Genomic DNA, 20034 nt, shown 5'->3' on the forward strand with positions numbered 1-20034 from the left:
TCCTATAATTTGTCTTTACTGTTGTCAACACCCATGATGTGACTAATTCTGTGTTTGATTTTTCATGTTTTGGTCTTGTTACACTCCCAATATTTACCTCAACAAGCTATGCAATGTTTTAATCCTATTTGTAAATAGATTCAATGTGTTTGCCAATCTATGTATATCTTCCCGATGTGTACAGGAATACATCGTTTGTTTTATTTGTTACAACTCATCTTGTACTTTCTTTCAAGTTCGACCGTTTTTCTAAGTCGATCAAGGTGGCTTAGCTAAACACACAATTAGGTCACAGTGAACAAGCGCACCAAGTCTCATGCATCATAGTACAAATTTATTTGGCATTGGATAAAACCCAAAATATTCATTTTGTTATTTAATTCTAGTACATCGAAATAAGCAAATGCGGTGAGAGTTCATTTTTCCAACAAGCCAGACAGACAGACAAGTTTATTTCTTACTTGCCCGTACATCGTCAATAACACATCGTTTACATTGAAATATGTCAACATTCATATGCATAGCAACAGTATGTAATTACCACAACAACATCAGAAGTCCAAGGTCCAGTTTTACAATTAAGCTAAAGCCATTTAACTGCATTCTCAATGAATGCTTAGCTATCTGATTTTGTTGTTATTGTGAAATCGGATTATAACATTTCAAACGAGTAAATAATTTATTCTCACCAAGCCAAGATAAAAACGATCTATATATTTGGTCATGATGGAAATTCTTTGCCCACTGGCAATAAGTACCCGCATGAAAAAATACTATAATAATAATATTTAAATATATTTTTTTATTTCTTCTTAACTGAGGTGATAGAAAAGGCATCTACCATGGTCGTGCGTGTAATATACGTGTTGGTTCATCATCCCAACATTCGCACATGGTGTCCGGCGGAAACTCGGTAAACTTACGTTTCCGCAAAACACGCTGAGCTCTGGTTGTGATAAACCTATCTTTCACTCTCGGTCATGGAATGCAGTCTTTATCGGTGCTGACTATCATCGTATATGATGATACTGTAACTCGCGGCTCTAAGCCTCCCTAACAACCGAACCGAGGTGACGCTCACAACCCGGTCGGTCCCCACTTTACCCGAGCAGCCTCTCTTTCCTCTCAGTTTTGTACTTCTTGCATTTTATTGCCCTTTTCAATGCCTTTCTGAATCACTGATATATGTATGGAAATCCCAGATACCTCAACGAGTATAACTGGAGCAGGCACTCAATTGGGTGGAGTAAACATTCACGATGATGGATGGTAAATGTATTGTAAATATCAGAGAGAAGCCAGCGAACGATTAAACTCTTTCACACCGGGTTTTGTACCCGATGATTGTCTAATTCAATGGGTTGATTGTTTACTGCAAGTGCTGGATTTATGTTGTGTAAGACGTCCGGTTCAATGGTCATTCACACCAGAAAACAAACAATCCTACATCCTCCCACCCATGTTCTGTTCTGTTATTTTCTGATAAATAGTCTAAGGGGTGGCTTAATTGTAAACAACTATTGAAACCCACTCTTGCAACCGACGTGCTGCTAACATTTACACATAGGACCGACTTGTGCTTGAAAACAGAAGAAAATCAGAAAATACTAAAATGATTGTACTAAAGTGTTGGATAATATTTGCAATATTTGCAGCAACTTGTTATGCTGGTAAGTAATATTTATATATCAAAGATTAATATGATAATAACGATATATTGGGCTGTATTTTTACTTACTTAAGTGAACAAAGTATTATTTGACAAAGAATATTTAGTTTAATACATATCAATAAATTTTAGATGTTCTACTCTTTTTCATTTTTTTTTGTGTACCACAACTTTAGAAAATAAAAGTAATTATCGAACGAAGTATACCATATCGACAAAGTTACTTTATGAATTCGGCCATATTTTCTTAGTTCTGAATATAAATACCAACTCTGACGATATTTTTCACTTGTTTTCAATTTGCTCGCTTTTTATCTCAAAATGACATGTACTATTAAAGTATAACTATTTCTGGTCGCAATACATTGCCTGTTGCGTTTATTTAGTATTCTGATGTTAACGGTGCTCTGTATAATTTCCAAAGCCCTGGAGATCACGCCCACGTCCCAGAAGGTTGTGGTGGGCAGCCCCGTCGTTTTCTCGTGCGTGTCGGATGTTCCCGGAAACTACTCTTGGCTTGTGGGGGACCGTGACGCCGCCCAGGAAGGCGTCGAAGTCCGCCAGGTCGGCAAAGTGGCCGTGCTGAGGATCAACAACGCCCAAATCAAGCGTGATAAACGCGTGTACACGTGCGCCGTCAGACGCCCGGATGGCTCCTTTGAAGAGGCCCATACTGAGAGGTTGAAGGTTCTCTCTCCAAACAGTGAGTACCGTATAGTTTGGGTTGAATAATGTCGATCACTTATTGTCTTTTTTGTTCTTCATTATATTAACTATTTACTATTTTTTCTTCTTTTGTACATAAAGAGATTCTTCTGACACGTTTCTGACAGCACGGTGAGAAAGTTCACAGCCGTCTTTGGACGCAACAAAGCTAGAACCTTTGCAATACACTTATTATGCTTAAACTAGCAATACACATATTGTATTGTATTAATGTATTTCTCTCCAGGGGTGCACCCGGACTACCCGCGAGTGGCGGTCGGTATACAGTCAGGAAGTATGGAGAGCGGCTCCCTGGAGCTGCGCTGCTCCCTCCAGAATCCGGAAGTCCAGGTCACGTGGCGCTGGCTAAAGGACGACTACGAAGACTTGGCGCTTCGGGAGGACGGCCGGATAGACATCGATGACGACGGTAAGAGACTTACTTAGGCCAGTTTGGTTGCTGCCAGCTGCATGAGCTGATATGAAGTACTATGATGCAGCTCTCGAGTTCGTTGGTGTAGAAATCAGTACTGTGGTTTTCTTCTTAACAACGCCAGAAGAAGGTGCTTTTGTGGTGTTTTAACCCAAGTTCTCTTACTCTTAGTCTATGGTGAGATGGTTCAGTAGCAGTGATGTTCGGCCCATAACATCACATGGGCCAACGGGTTTGCGTCCCACCAGGCCGAAATTCTCAATCTCATTTCCACGTTTTTACAACATGAGGGCATGGTATGTTTCAAAACTCAAAATACAGTATTCTTTTACTCGGCACCTTTTCTCATATAATGTGGTAATAAAGTCTGTTTGTAACGCTTCGAAGTAAACTAATTCTAAAGCCAAAAATAGAATTGAGTAATTGCTAAAAAACAAAGATTTTTGCCGAAGTACATATTTTCGCTGTAGAATAATTTTCGTTAGAATCTCATCATGACAACATAGTGTATGAAAGAATGCGCTTTAAAATAGTAAAAAAAATACGATTTTCATTAACTTTTAGTTTTATCATTTTAAATGAGTTGACATTGAGTTTTGACGTAAGTATGTTTTGTAATATTCGGCCCAGTGTTCTGAGGATGCGTTATTAATATCACATTATAATACTTTTTTTAAGTAGTGCAACTTCTTCAAAATCGAACGACAACAAGTTTACAAAATAGCTCCAATTTATGCTCCTAAATAATAAGCGTGTTTGGTTGTGTGAAGGATTATTCTTCCTAAGTTGGTAAAATGTCTCGGACTAAGTTCGTGAGTGGAAGAAAACAAGCAATAATTTAACAAGAGATGAATTCAGTATCAAAATATTTATTACTCGATACATCACTGCCTCGACTGCTGAATCAGTTTGTTCCCGGCATTTTATTTTACAAAATGTCATGATACATTTTTATCTATGTACTCAGATTTCTAGGCAAGTTTTCTCAAGATTTTTACATTTATCTTTTTCACCCGCCTTATTTTTTATACAGACTTGACATTTTGTTTATAAGTTATCTTTTTCTGGGCGGAATGTGTTTATACAGATCGACCTTGAATGTTGGTGAACACACTTATATCTAGAAATGATTTGGAACAATTTCCCGACCTATTAAGAGCTCGCAGGAACATTCTTATTGATGAAAGAAAGGCACACTAATATATATGTCGCAATAACATACTGCTTTTGCGATAGTTCCGTATGTTGTTGTTTATTTTTGTACAAAGATAGCTTAACGCATTCGAGAGAAAGGTAGTAGATGCATATGTTTCCCTCAGGGAAACAACGTGACAAAGGTAGTAGATGGCATTTGTCCCGCAGTTGACAAAATACTTACACTTAGCGGCATCATCAAATAAATTTCAACTCTGTCTATTTTGTATTTATGTAACACTTATTACTAATAATATTTTTCACATAATGTTGTTGCTTTCTGCAGGTCATTTGCGGATCAGTGACGTCACGGCGGCTGACGGGGGACGCTACACGTGCGTCGCGGTGAACAACAGGGGCAACACTTACGGGGACACCGCTAACGTCAACGTACAAATCGGTAGGTATATCACCAGGTTACAAACTGCATTCGAATGCATCAGTTTCATTTAATATTTACTGAAAATAGAACACAAAATGGTAACAATGCAGCACATAACACAACTACAATACTAGTGTTCTTACTCTATTTATAAAATAAGATTTATAAAATTTAAAAAGAAGTTTGATTTAAAAACTCTGAACACATTCGATTTGGATTTATAACAACTATTTTTTTTTTTTAAATCAAGTAAAATATAAAAATCAACATGCTATTAATAAGTTTTCAAATTAACACGAAAACATTTCAGAGGCACCGACTCACTGTAAGCTGGATGACGGCGAAATGTACAAGTTCGGGGAGACTCGACAGCGCCCAGGCGACCCATGCACCACCTGCACGTGCTTCGAAGGCGGCCTGATCCGCTGCCGGTCTGTCGGCTGCGTCCCGGAGCGCTGTCCCGTCGACTTCGTGTTCGCCATGTCCAACGACACGTGCTGCAAGGGAAAATGTGTTCCAAGACGTAGGGAATTAAACGGAATATTATGTTTTATTTGCATAACACAGACAGAAAGGATGAATACATGTTATTGAGATACGTCAAGCTTAATCTTTCTGTTCGCGTTTTCGCTAATGATCTTCATAATTACGAATACCTTACTTACTTCTGTCATTGTCATTGTATTGAAAAGGCTCTATATTTGCAAGTTACGTCCACAAGCGATTGATGGACGTGTAGCTCCTAATGTGCATGGTACGTCACCCACCCAGCTCTTCTGGTATGCTGCAATGTTTCGTAATGTTATCCTTTTTAACTTTTAGCGAACAAGCTGGAAGCGGTCTGCCGGGACGAAGACAACGCATCTATGTCGCTAAGCGACAGCTACACGCGGCGCAGCGACCCCTGTACCACCTGCGTGTGTTCCACATTGGGGTTACAGTGCCGTTCCATGGTCTGCCGGATCTCACCCTGTCCCCCGGGCACGCGGTTGGAGCAAGACAAGAGCGTTTGCTGCAGTGCTCGCTGTGTATCCGACGCGTCACGTACGTCTGGAAATGATATTTATTTAGTATTAATAGGAAAAAGGAAAAAGCAATCAAGTTTTTTTATGCATTTCCATGTGCGCATTTTACCCGAACTTCTCGCATGAACATAAAACATTAAAAATCACTACTTTATACATTTATGAATCACTACCGGACGAGTGTGATATATTCTTTCTTATTTTTACGCCTATTTAAGAATGTGTGTTTTATTATCTAAGAATTAGAGATGTGCTTGGACCGGGACGGCCGCACGGTATTGCACGGCGAAGTCTACATGCCGAACGAGGATCCATGTTTTCAATGCCAGTGTGTGCATGGATCAGAGGGCAGGTGCTCGTCAGCCAAGTGTGCGGAACCAACGTGCACGAACTTCACACGGTCACGGGACGAATGTTGTAAATACACATGTCACACGCCGGAGCAAATTCGTGTCCCATCAGGTTCGCATACCTTTATCCATGTATGTATGTGTAAGATCCAATGGTTAATTAGCAACAGTGAAAAAAGTGTTGTGCCTGTTATTGGATTAATATCTCACATCTACCGCATTACAAAATGAGTTGTTTTGGTTGTCATTTTTGAACAGAAGGTACTAATCCCGGTTTTTTAACAATGACCGACTCATTTTTTGTCCTGTAGGATATTGCCGAGACATGAACGGCAGCTTCACGGTGCCTAACGGTGACGTTTACACGCCGAACCGCACAGACCCTTGCCGCACGTGTCTGTGTGAGGCCGGGTCGCCCGTGCTGTGCGCGGACAGCATGTGCGACGAACCGCCTTGTCCAAACTACAACCTCATACCCGGAACCTGCTGCGGCTTCGTCTGCCTGGACGAGGAATCGGAAGAGGTGGGAGAAGTCGAAATCGATCTTGAAAGTGAGTTAAATAAAATATCTGATATACATATTAAGTATGTAATTGATGACTTAATGCATGTTGTTGTTTTATGCAAACGACTGCCCTCCCTTTGCACACAGTCATGCTATTTTACTTGGACTTCTCCAATCAAAATAAAAAACAATGACGAATATTACATATTGTTATAAATACTGCGCCTTTATATTCGTGAAGAAATACGTGTTGTTTTTATCATAAATTAGATATGTGCTTGGACCGGGACGGTCGACAGGTGGCGCACGGCGATGTCTACATGCCAAACGAGGACCCATGCGTGCAATGTGTGTGCGAGTACGGGTCAAAGGGCAGGTGCGCGTCCGTTGCTTGTGCGTCACCCACGTGCAAGAACTACACAAGCTCACGTGACGTGTGTTGTAAATACACATGTCACACACCTGAGCAAAATCGTGTCCCATCAGGTACGTTTACATTACCATGATTACTGCATTTGTGTATATGTCAGATCCCATGATGAGTGATTAGCAATAGTGAAAATGTCGCTGTGCTGTGTATTTGATTATGTTCTCACATATATGGCCGTTTGCTCAAGTGATTAAGATCCATTGTAAGACAACTGCCGGGGTGGGGTAGATTACCACTGTTTTAAAACGTATTTTTTCGTGATTTTCGTGGTAAAATAGTATCAGACTAATAATGTTTGCATTTATTTTATTTGACGTATGAGGAGACGTTCGTGTTGCATCAAGAGTTCTTACATTGATATAAAGAGTAATAATTGAATGGGCACATATATGAATTGTTAGAATAGTATACAAGTGTATCTGGTAGGTTATTTTGCATAACAAATACGCGCTAATGTAATTGGGTATCAAATTGCCTTTTGATAAAAAAATAACATGTCTTACAGCTCGTGTCTAAATAACACTTTTATCAACGCACGCTTATTATGATTCTGCATCCAACAAAAACTAAATAGAAGTTTCTCGCCACACATAAAAGGTGTATTTACATTAAGAAACGGCCGTATAGTGACCATGTGCACAAGCCGCCGAAAAGAAAAAATAAGCAAAGAAAAAATTAGCAAAAAAACCAGTGAAAACCAGCTAGAAAAGGTGCAAGAATGGTACACTTTGACTTAAAACACAGTTTATGTCACGCAATTTTCTATTTTCACTGTGTAAACCATCAATCGTTCAGCTTATACATTCAATAACTTTTTTGTTTAGGCTTCTTGAAACAATGGTTAAAAACCTGAGAGAAGCTTACACGTGTTGTCTCTGGGTAGGCGTATTTATATTGCCAGAAAAGTGATATAACTTACTAACCAGGCTAAAATATCCTCCCAAAACACCAAAATCCTTTCGAAACCGCCATTTTCTTCCGCAGGTATATTAATTATGGTAAATGATAACAGTAAGAAAAAGTTACTTAATGGGTCAAATACATTGATGAACTAAAAAAAAAACGACGCGCTTAATTTGATTACGCATGCGCAGATAAAAAATAATCCTCGATTGTCATTGGCCCATACGAAATACAAACACCGAGATATAACACCTGTATGACATTTGTTACTGAAAACTTAATATGTACCCATTACGTAAAAGTTTGTATTAAATGGCAACTCAATGTAAGATCATAAAAAATATGTATATATATCACGCCCCCAATGTGAACGATGCAACGCCGTTGGTCCAGGACTGGTCACGCGATCACCCAATATTTTTCCATATTGGGTCATTAATCTTTATATCGTACCAAAATGACGTCTATTTTCTGATGTAGATGAATATATAAAACATTTCCCAGATAGTGTTTGCGTCTTGATCACTGCGAACAGGTTGTCGACGTGATATATACGTCACGGGGTTAGTATGTGACCAGATATGGGTTATACGAGGCAGAGGAAACTATATTGGGTGAGAGCTCCTACAAACCCCGTTTGGTGAACGTATGCCGTTTAAAAAAATACGAAAATTAGATGTCGGGTTTTCCCCCATAAATATCTGTGAAATTAAACATGTATCTGCTATTATTTTATTTTCAAACTTCCAATGACCACCGTCGTTGTACATACCACGTGACGATAATATAGCCATTTTTTGGCACGTAACTGAGATTAAGATAAGATTAATATTATCTTAGTAAAACTGACTAGAATAGTGTTTATATAGGAAACAAAAGATTTTAAAACATAAAAAAATCTGATTTCAGTGAATAGAATACTCTTCATAAAAGTTGCCCTCTTACTCTCAGATAAGATTGACCACAATTAATAATATTGCTTTAATGTTCCAAAAAGGATTAATAAATGTCGAAAACAGTGGTACTTATTAAAGATACCGAGTTTAATTTGAAACAAGAGTGGTCACAGACAGCTATATCCCCCGCCTTATGGGGACATTTTTTGTAACGATAGCCAATCAATGATAAGGGTAGTTTCTCAGGAACATAAGAAATGCGTAAAATTAAGAAAGGGCAATAACTCTTTCAAAAAAGGTCAAATTGCAAAAGCCTGACAATATGCGCTGTGTCACTATATAGTCATAAATGTAAGGAGTTGCGAAGAAACCAATTTTAAATGTAAAATAAAGAAATTGCAATAAGTCTTTCAAAAATGGTCGAATCGCGAAAGCCCGACAATATGCGCTGCGTCACTATATAGTCATCAATCTGTGAAAGTTTGGTAGAAATTGCATGAAAAATGTAAGAGGAGTTGTGAAGAAAGGAACTAGGGATGCAAACGAATATTCGAATATTCGATCAAAAGAATGGTATTCGAATATTAAAATCGGTATTCGAATATTCGTTTAATTTTTACTTTTTTTCTAAATTTTGTTCCATCTTGAACATTTATTTAACATTTATATTTAAAGATTAAAACGCTCTAATTTACCCTCGTTTCGTCAATACACCCACGCATGTCACCAATTATCGAGGCGCGAGCATCTAGACAATACACAGTGGCGCGTCAAGTGTCAATTAAGGCCCATCATCATGGCGAAATAAACAAATAATTTTACGTGTGCCGTCCCCTGCCAATTAGCGGCAATGAAATAAATAAAGTTGAAAGGGGATTGGAACCTATTTTAAACGATGCCAATTAAGGGTTCGTCATGTCAGCAATAACACAAAATATTTCTTTTGTATGTCAATTAAACTGAGCAATGTAGCTAAAATCGCACTGAATATAATGCGCATAAAATTTGATGTCCATCATTCCTTGTGACGAATAAATAGCTTGGGTGATATCAAAGGGATTCTAAGACTAAGTTGGTAGTGAAACAAGCCAACATATGTGATGTATGTTATTTAAAGCAACTGTTTATTATTCTTGTTTATGAATTAAATTCAAAGTGTTTTGTGTAATATAGAATGTACATGTATATAATTTTGTTATCCTAATAATAGCATTATTATTTAAAATATTTCACAATATACTAGTTAAAATCCAAATATGTTGTTTTCTTTATCTTTATTGGTATAAAAACAAGTAACAAACGAAAGACGGGTACAAAATAATAACAAGTCGACGGAAACCAGACCGTTTGCAACGGTGAAGATGCCATGACCTTGACTTTTGATATATCGACGTAGTTTTTGTAATGAAACAATATGACATACTAGTATAATTCTAGATAACATATGCAAAGTTATTTTGAAATTGCACAATAAAGCCACTACACGTATTACAGACGACGTCATACAATCCGACATCAATAAAATTATTCGGCAAATGTCATACCGGAAGTCATTATTTGGAACGCAAATGATCGATGCAATATAGAAGTTTTTAGACAATCTTGCCTGTGATCGAATATTCGAATATTCGATCAAAAGAATTACCGAATATTCGAATATCAATTTTGCCATTCGTTGGCATCCCTAGAAGAAACCAATTTTAAATGTAAAAAAGGGCAATAACTTTTTTCAAAAATGGCCGAATCGCGAAAGCCCGACAATATGCGCTGCATCACTATATAGTCATCAATCTGTGAAAGTTTGGTAGAAATCGCATGAAAAACGTAAGAGGATTTGCGAAGAAACCAATTTTAAATGTAAAATAAGCAAAGGGCAATCACTCTTTCAAAAATGGTCAAATCAGGAAAGCCCGACAATATGCGCTGCTTCACTTTATGATCATCAATCTGTGAAAGTTTGGTGGAAATCGCATGAGAAATGTAAAAGGAGATGCAAAGAAATGAATGTGGGACGGACGGACGGACGGACGGACGGACGGACACACTCACGCACACACGCACATACACAAACACACACGCACGCACGCACGCACGCAAACACGCACGGAATCGCGCCTACCATCACTATGAAAAGGCAAGGGATAAAAAATAAGCATACAACATGCTATTTCAACCTTATGAGACTATAGTAGACCACAGTAAATCTTTAAGCATTCACCAATCATTTAATACTTTTGCGCTTTCTGCTATTAAATACACGGTAACAATCTTGTTATCAGTAATTAATAGTTTCCATAAATGCATTATTTAGTAAGTAGTTAAAGATTTATCAGTCAAAATTGATGTTTGTTATATTTGTGAATGTACTGATTTTGAATAAGAGTGTCACTTTAAAGTAATTTAGTCAGAATTTTAAGGTATGGTGCTATTTAATTTTTCATAAATAATAAAGCAATAATAAGTTGTCCCTTATTCGCTGTTTCTTTGACCCGTTATTGTTCAGTGAAGTTATTAACTCTTAGCGATATTTAATAAACTGGTTTGAATTTTAATCGGTACAACCGGAAGAAAGTGGAGTTCATGCCACGTTATAGCTTTCTTATTGTAACTCAGACTATCCCTATAAACCGCGCATATAGTGTACGACCTGGGAAGACGGGCACTTGCGTATTGTACAATAGGATGTTTTGGTTGTCATACGTTAAAACAGAAAAAAATGATCCCTATCTTTCAAATGTTTTACTCGTTCTTTGTCCTGTAGGATATTGCCGAGACATGAACGGCAGCTACACGGTGCCTAACGGTGACGTATACTCGCCGAACCGCACAGACCCGTGCCGCACGTGTCTGTGTGAGGCCGGGTCCCCCGTTCGGTGCGCGGACATCATGTGTGACGCCCCGCCCTGCCCAAACTACAACCTCATACCCGGAACCTGCTGCGGCTTCGTCTGCCTCGACGAGGAATCGGAAGAGGTGGAAGAAGTCGAAATCGACCTTGAAAGTGAGTTAAATAAAATATCTGATATATATATATTAAGTATGTAATTGATGACTTAATGCATGTTGTTGTTTTATGCAAACGACTGCCCTCCCTTTGCACACAGTCATGCTATTTTACTTGGACTTCTCCAATCAAAAAAAACAAAAAAACAATGACGAATATTACATATTGTTATAAATACTGCGCCTTTATATTCGTGAAGAAATACGTCTTGTTTTTATCATAAATTAGATATGTGCTTGGACCGGGACGGTCGACAGGTGGCGCACGGCGATGTCTACATGCCAAACGAGGACCCATGCGTGCAATGTGTGTGCGAGTACGGGTCAAAGGGCAGGTGCGCGTCCGTTGCTTGTGCGTCACCCACGTGCAAGAACTACACAAGCTCACGTGACGTGTGTTGTAAATACACATGTCACACACCTGAGCAAAATCGTGTCCCATCAGGTACGTTTACATTACCATGATTACTGCATTTGTGTATATATCAGATCCCATGAGTGATTAGCAATAGTGAAAATGTCGCTGTGCTGTGTATTTGATTATGTTCTCACATATATGGCCGTTTGCTCAAGTGATTAAGATCCATCGTAAGACAACTGCCGGGGTGGGGTAGATTACCACTGTTTTAAAACGTATTTTTTCGTGATTTTCGTGGTAAAATAGTATCAGACTAATAATGTTTGCATTTATTTTATTTGACGTATGAGGAGACGTTCGTGTTGCATCAAGAGTTCTTACATTGATATAAAGAGTAATAATTGAATGGGCACATATATAAATTGTTAGAATAGTATACAAGTGTATCTGGTAGGTTATTTTGCATAACAAATACGCGCTAATGTAATTGGGTATCAAATTGCCTTTTGATAAAAAAAATAACATGTCTTACAGCTCGTGTCTAAATAACACTTATCAACGCACGCTTATTATGATTCTGCATCCAACAAAAACTAAATAGAAGTTTCTCGCCACACATAAAAGGTGTATTAACATTAAGAAACGGCCGTATAGTGACCATGTGCACAAGCCACCGAAAAGAAAAAATAAGCAAAGAAAAAATTAGCAAAAAAACAGTGAAAACCAGCTAGAAAAGGTGCAAGAATGGTACACTTTGACTTAAAACACAGTTTATGTCACGCAATTTTCTATTTATATTTGCACAGCCAAGTTTCCGCAGTTCATTTGTGGCAAAAGGGAAAAGGAAGAGTAACTCCAAAATGGTTGAAAATGTCTGGCAGATATAGATTTTGCCAGACGGATTTATTTTTTAAGTTTTAAATTAGGAAAAAGGTTTGTAGAGTTTAAAAAGCGATCACAAAGTTGGACGGCAAGGTTGAAAATGTCTGGCAGATATAGATTTTGCCAGACGGATTTATTTTTTAAGTTTTAAATTAGGAAAAAGGTTTGTAGAGTTTAAAGCCAGACGGATTTATTTTTTAAGTTTTAAATTAGGAAAAAGGTTTGTAGAGTTTAAAAAGCGATCACAAAGTTGGACGGCAATCGCCCCCAATAAAATGTATGCAACATATAAGCGAACTAGATAAAATAGCATGGAGGGTGGAGGGGTGGTTCGCGGTTGATAAAATAAATTTGTAAAACTTCTCTGAAAAGTTTTCGCTGCTGCGCATCCAAAACGAGGCTAATTTATGACAGAGGTTATGTTGCACTAAATAATGTGCGGTTACACTAAACTTATTTATGTTGCGATATCTCCAACCTCCAAGGCCAACATACAATGAAGAAAATTATAATAATATTATGTCTCACAAATATAAACCACTTTATAAATGGCTTATAAAGTATGATTTTATATTTGCACAGCCAAGTTTCCGCAGTTCATTTGTGGCAAAAGGGAAAAGGAAGAGTAACTCCAAAATGGTTGAAAATGTCTGGCAGATATAGATTTTGCCAGACGGATTTATTTTTTAAGTTTTAAATTAGGAAAAAGGTTTGTAGAGTTTAAAAAGCGATCACAAAGTTGGACGGCAATCGCCCACAAACACGTCCAACATATTTCACTGTGTAAACCATCAATCGTTCAGCTTATACATTCAATAACTTTTTTGTTAAGGCTTCTTGAAACAATGGTTAAAAACCTGAGAGGAGCTTACACGTGTTGTCTCTGGGTAGGCGTATTTATATTGCCAGAAAAGTGATATAACTTACTAACCAGGCTAAAATATCCTCCCAAAACACCAAAATCCTTTCGAAACCGCCATTTTCTTCCGCAGGTATATTAATTATGGTAAATGATAACAGTAAGAAAAAGTTACTTAATGGGTCAAATACATTGATGAACTAAAAAAAACGACGCGCTTAATTTGATTACGCATGCGCAGATAAAAAATAATCCTCGATTGTCATTGGCCCATACGAAATACAAACACCGAGATATAACACCTGTATGACATTTGTTACTGAAAACTTAATATGTACCCATTACGTAAAAGTTTGTATTAAATGGCAACTCAATGTAAGATCATAAAAAATATGTATATATATCACGCCCCCAATGTGAACGATGCAACGCCGTTGGTCCAGGACTGGTCACGCGATCACCCAATATTTTTCCATATTGGGTCATTAATCTTTATATCGTACCAAAATGACGTCTATTTTCTGATGTAGATGAATATATAAAACATTTCCCAGATAGTGTTTGCGTCTTGATCACTGCGAACAGGTTGTCGACGTGATATATACGTCACGGGGTTAGTATGTGACCAGATATGGGTTATACGAGGCAGAGGAAACTATATTGGGTGAGAGCTCCTACAAACCCCGTTTGGTGAACGTATGCCGTTTAAAAAAAATACGAAAATTAGAAGATGTCGGGTTTTCCCCCATAAATATCTGTGAAATTAAACATGTATCTGCTATTATTTCATTTTTAAACTTCCAATGACAACCGGCGTCGTACATACCACGTGACGATAGTTTAGCCATTTTTGGCAACTGAGATTAAGATAAGATTAATATTATCTTAGTAAAACTGACTAGAATAGTGTTTATATAGCAAACAAAAAAATTTAAAACATAAAAAAAATCTGATTTCAGTGAATAGAATACTCTTCATTAAAGTTGCCCTCTTACTCCCAGATAAGATTTTCCACAATTAATAATATTGCTTTAATGTTCCAAAAAGGATTAATAAATGTCGAAAACAATGGTTCTTATGAAGGATACCGAGTTTAATTTGAAACAAGAGCGGTCACAGACAGCTATATCCCCCGCCTCATGGGGACATTTTTTGTAACGAAAGCCAATCAATGATAAGGGTAGTTTCTCAGGAACATAAGAAATGCGTAAAATTAAGAAAGGGCAATATCTCTTTCAAAAAGGTCAAATTGCAAAAACCTGACAATATGCGCTGTGTCACTATATAGTCATTAATGTAAGGAGTTGCGAAGAAACCAATTTTAAATGTAAAATAAAGAAATTGCAATAACTCTTTCAAAAATGGTCGAATCGCGAAAGCCCGACAATATGCGCTGCGTCACTATATAGTCATCAATCTGTGAAAGTTTGGTAGAAATTGCATGAAAAATGTAAGAGGAGTTGTGAAGAAACCAATTTTAAATGTAAAAAAAGGGCAATAACTCTTTCAAAAATGGCCGACAATATGCGCTGCATCACTATATAGTCATTAATCTGTGAAAGTTTGGTAGAAATTGCATGAACACGTAAGAGGAGTTGCGAAGAAACCAATTTTAAATGTAAAAAAAGCAAAGGGCAATAACTCTTTCAAAAAAGGTCAAATCAGGAAAGCCCGACAATATGCGCTGTTTCACTTTATGATCATCAATCTGTGAAAGTTTGGTAGAAATCGCATGAAAAACGTAAGAGGTGTTGCGAAGAAACCAATTTTAAATGTAAAATAAGCAAAGGGCAATAACTCTTCCAAAAATGGTCAAATCAGGAAAGCCCGGCAATATGCGCTGCTTCACTTTATGATCAACAATCTGTAAAAGTTTGGTAGAAATCGCATGAAAACCGTAAGAGGAGTTGCGAAGAAACCAATTTTAAATGTAAAATAAGCAAAGGGCAATCACTCTTTCAAAAATGGTCAAATCAGGAAAGCCCGACAATATGCGCTGCTTCACTTTATGATCATCAATCTGTGAAAGTTTGGTAGAAATCGCATGAAAAACGTAAGAGGAGTTGCGAAGAAACCAATTTTAAATGTAAAAAAGCAAAGAGTTATTAATGGTCAAATCAGGAAAGCCCGCCAATATGCGCTGCTTTACTTTATGATCATCAATCTGTGAAAGTTTGGTAGAAATCGCATGAAAAACGTAAGAGGAATTGCGAAGAAACCAATTTTAAATGTAAAACAAGCAAAGGGCGATCAATCTTTCAAAAAATGGTCAAATTAGGAAAGCCCGACAGTATGCGATGCTTCACTTTATGAGCATCAATCTGTAAAAGTTTGGTCGAAATCGCATGAAAAACGTAAGAGGAGTTGCGAAGAAACCAATTTTAAATGTAAAATAAGCAAAGGGCAATAACTCTTTCAAAAATGGTCAAGTCAGGAAAGGCCGGCAATATGCGCTGTTTCGCTTAATGATCATCAATCTGTGAAAGTTTGGTAGAAATCGCATGAAAACCGATAGAGGAGTTGCGAAGAAACCAATTTTAAATGTAAAATAATTTGTGAATGTACTGATTTTGAATAAGAGCGTCACTTTAAAGTAATTTAGTCAGAATTTTAAGGGTTGATGCTATTTAATTTTTCATAAATAATAAAGCATACTAAGTAGTCACTTATTCGCAGTTTCTTTGACCCGTTATTGTTCAGTGAAGTTATTAACTCTTAGCGATATTCGATAAACTGGTTTGAATTTTAATCGGTACAACCGGAAGAAAGTGGAGTTTATGCTACGTTATAGTCTTTTTATTGTAACTCCGACTATCCCTATAAACCGCGCATATAGTGTACGACCTGGGAAGCCGGACACTTCCGTATTATACGATAGGCTGTTTTGGTTGTCATATTTTTAAACAGAAGAAAATGATCCCGATCTTTCAAATGTTTTACTCGTTCTTTGTCCTGCAGGATATTGCCGGGACATGAACGGCAGCTACACGGTGTCTAACGGTGACGTATACACACCGAACCGCACAGACCCGTGCCGCACGTGTCTGTGTGAGGCCGGGTCGCCCGTGCTGTGCGCGGACCTCATGTGTGACGAACCGCCTTGCCTCAACTACCGCCTCATACCCGGAACCTGCTGCGGCTTCGTCTGCCTGGACGAGGAATCGGAAGAGGTCGAGGAAGTCGAAATCGACATTGAAAATACACCCGTTGATATCAAAGACCCGATACAGCAAGAGATGGGTGAGACGGTTTTTGAGACAGTGTTAAGCAATTTTTAACCAGTGTGAATGCTTTGAAACTGTATTGTCTATTTGGACAAAGAAATGAAAGAGAAAATGTATTTCCAAAAAGTATACGCGAGAATTTAGTGCTTCTGCTTAATAATTTTTGAAAATCCAAACAGACACTAAAAAACACCGGCGTTTGCATGTTGAAATAGTGTAAATATCATACGCATGGTTTCAGTGCTGGGGCGAGTTTACGTGCGGCAGGTCGGGCCGTCGGGACTTCTGGTTCAATGGACCGTGCCGGTACAGTACGAGGAGTTCGCCGACCAGGTAGAATGGCCTTCAATACGAACTTACACATTGTCAGTATTTCAAAATTGCCTAAAAGGTGTTGTAAAAAATAATTGATTCTTTAGGGGAAAAGCAGGAATGGAACAGATTTAAAATTGTTCGTTTCACCGTTTAAGAAATCCTGTTATATGATATTTTAGTTTATACTTATACGTTATGAATGCCCCTTTTCAACTTCAGTATGCGAACTTCACCGTGTACGTTCGTGAGAATTATGGCCAGTCCATGCATGCCTACAGCCGCCCGTACCCTGCATACAGTGGGAGGGCCTACATGATTCAGGTGGGATATTAAGTCATCATTTATTTTGGTATTCAGTATGACTTACCAAATATGAATTTCTAGTAATCTGTTTATAACTATGGTGATAAGTATAGGGTCGTGATAACAGCATACAGCGGGGTTAGGGGACATCTTGTTGAAGTTTTCATTCATCGATGTGTTTCAAATTGCTACATTAAACAAACTGATAAGGCACAAGTTTCGACCTAGAAATCTGGGACTTATTCTAGTTCCAACAGAAAAAGATGAAAATCACATATATATGCAACAGAGTTTCAAACTTCTCAACTCTCAGGGGCGGATCCAGGAATATTGACGTTAGGGAAAGGGGTGTTTTACTTTGTGGCGCAACTTAGAATACACTCCATCATCCCTTAGAAAATAAATCGGCTTATACACAAGTTTAAAATGGTGTATTTTATGTAGTATATGCATATTTATTTACGATAAAGTAAAAAGTTCACTTGGACAAATTTAAGGAGAGGGTGCGCCGGGTGCGCCATCCTGGATCCATTGCTGATATATGTATTCGTACTAGTGTGCTAAATTTTCTTCAGGTGAACCCGTACGCCGTTGGGCTTGGGTACCATATCACTGTAAACGGGACTGTCGGAGAGGGACCTGACGCAAGGAAGTTTGTGACCACATCCTTGATACACCGCCCAGCCGCCGTCCACTGTAAGTTTGGGTTTGGGATATACCGCCAGATAGTAAACAAAAGATAACAAGCTTCAATTAATCCCATTGGAACAGGCAGAGTACCACAACGGTGGAGAATTGACATTTGTACCATGCTATGTGTCGCCGAACAATGTGTTTATTCTGCCTTAAACATCATAGAACCACTCGGCCTTTCTAAACGTAACTGAATCTGTTGAAAAATAACTAGATGATGTTTGTCTTAAAATTTATTTTTCCATAGCTCGTAACAACAACTTAGACTTGACCGCCGCCCTTGGTCAGGTGTTCGAGTCCCGGGGAGCTGTCAAGTTCGGTCGATACAGCCTGCCCCGGGGGTTTGAACCAGTGGCCCGCTCCCCCAGCGTACAGAACAAGGTGAACATTGGCGCCTTCCACCGTGTGGAGATCTCCAAGTATGAGGAGGAGCCATGCCAACAGATGGGTGAGTATAAGAGAACATTTTAACGGTTACTGTGTTTTATCAAAAAATAAACATCAGTAATGAAATTAAGACGATATTTATAAGAGCTCTGCATGCTGATAGGTAGCACCCGTCTGACTTAAGATTATAAATGGAAAAAAGGATCGAATCTGCCAAATTCAGGAGTTTGTACAGTTATCAAATCCACGAAGTATGGAAGTATGCCATATTCAGTAGTTGGTAGATTTATCAAATCCTCAAAGCATGGAAATCTGCCATATCCCGAGTAGTTTGTTGAGTTATGAAATCCACAAGGCATGGAAGTCTGCTAGATCCCGAGTAGTTTGTTGAGTAATCAAATCCACGAACCATGAAAGTCTACCAGATTCAGTAGTTTGTATAAGTGTGAAATCATACTTACATGTTTTATCTTTTGCAGAGTGCGGTCTGGTGCGGTTCTTCATGTACAACCAGGAGGGAGAGTGCGCCAATGTCATGTCCCTGCTCTTCGATAACGACCTCGTACGTAACGTTTATTGTTTCGTTCTGAGTTGTTTAATAGAAGTACATGTGTGTTAGGCAGTACCTGACTTTTTTGCATGCCAATGAATACCAAGAACAGAAATGTACATATCTTTAGGCAATATTTTTTTGAAGAAACGGTGATGGTTATAATAATTCGCAGTGATTTATGTGTACTTGTGCATGTCATAACTAACAAGTGGTGATGTTATTCTGAATGGAGAATTTGAGTGTGCGGTCCTGGCGGCATCCATCCAATTGTATACAACTTGAATGACTTGTCCACAAGGTTGTCTAAAGTCTAGTTCGCACATTTAAGTTATATCATTGGTAAGTAGTTATCATTGGATGAACATTGACCAATCAATAAACATTGTGGCTAACTAAAACCAAACAAAGAAATTAACCATACATAATATACAATTGGCTGCCAGGTTTTACCATTTACTAGTAATTATAATATATATATAATTATTTTGGTTTACTATGGTTTTGTCTGTATTTTGCAGGACTTGGAATGGGCAAAGGCACATCTCTAAAAGCACACAGGAGACCTTCTAACATATGTGTTATAGTCAGACATCTTTAATACCTTATAACATGTGTGCAGCTGTAAATGTATGCAATCCTCAGAGACATTCAGCAATGAGGCCTGTGTGAAAAGGAGCAAGGTGTTTAAAGTTTGTTCTTTTTTCATCATTTGATTTGTATATGCTTTTATAAATGTAGAAAATAAAACATAAATCCATTTGTCATGTTTTGTCCTTAAGCGCAAAGGGGCAAACTGAGAATGTCCATGTCAAGTGTGAGATGGTTGTCCGGTTAGCCCCAGTGGTTAGTGCCCTCGCTTCTCACCAAGGCCACCCAGGTTCATTTCCCGGCCTGGGCACGTGAGTTTGGTTAGTGGTCACCAAGCCAGACAAATGGGTTTTCTCCGGGTACTCCAGTTTCCCCCA

The 20034-nt window shown here is 38.2% G+C and overlaps 1 protein-coding gene and 1 long non-coding RNA gene across 3 annotated transcripts; one reads left to right on the top strand and one right to left on the bottom strand.

Moving 5' to 3' along the window:
- Nucleotides 1-1252: 1252 nt before the first annotated feature.
- On the top strand, nucleotides 1253-19826 carry LOC128212983 (kielin/chordin-like protein). Of its 2 annotated transcripts, XM_052918429.1 has the most exons (18): nucleotides 1258-1670; nucleotides 2094-2372; nucleotides 2622-2804; nucleotides 4288-4401; nucleotides 4694-4906; nucleotides 5206-5427; nucleotides 5649-5870; nucleotides 6070-6309; nucleotides 6534-6749; nucleotides 11254-11493; nucleotides 11725-11940; nucleotides 16553-16834; nucleotides 17060-17151; nucleotides 17353-17454; nucleotides 18012-18132; nucleotides 18377-18577; nucleotides 18996-19078; nucleotides 19588-19826. In XM_052918429.1, the coding sequence occupies exons 1-18, from the start codon at nucleotides 1613-1615 to the stop codon at nucleotides 19615-19617; spliced, it is 3114 nt and encodes a 1037-aa protein (XP_052774389.1). In that variant the 5' UTR covers nucleotides 1258-1612; the 3' UTR covers nucleotides 19618-19826. The 2 variants fall into 2 exon arrangements, with proteins under 2 accessions (XP_052774390.1, XP_052774389.1); XM_052918430.1 differs by lacking the exons at nucleotides 18377-18577; nucleotides 18996-19078; nucleotides 19588-19826 and having other exon boundaries at nucleotides 1253-1670; nucleotides 17060-17183.
- On the bottom strand, nucleotides 4326-5242 carry LOC128212985 (uncharacterized). Its single transcript, XR_008257660.1, has 3 exons — nucleotides 5049-5242; nucleotides 4708-4880; nucleotides 4326-4460 (listed from the first exon to the last, which is right to left on the bottom strand). It is a non-coding gene; the product is annotated as an uncharacterized LOC128212985 (long non-coding RNA).
- Nucleotides 19827-20034: the final 208 nt, after the last annotated feature.

Source organism: Mya arenaria, chromosome 13 (assembly GCF_026914265.1).
Source record: "Mya arenaria isolate MELC-2E11 chromosome 13, ASM2691426v1".
Taxonomy (NCBI): domain Eukaryota; kingdom Metazoa; phylum Mollusca; class Bivalvia; order Myida; family Myidae; genus Mya; species Mya arenaria.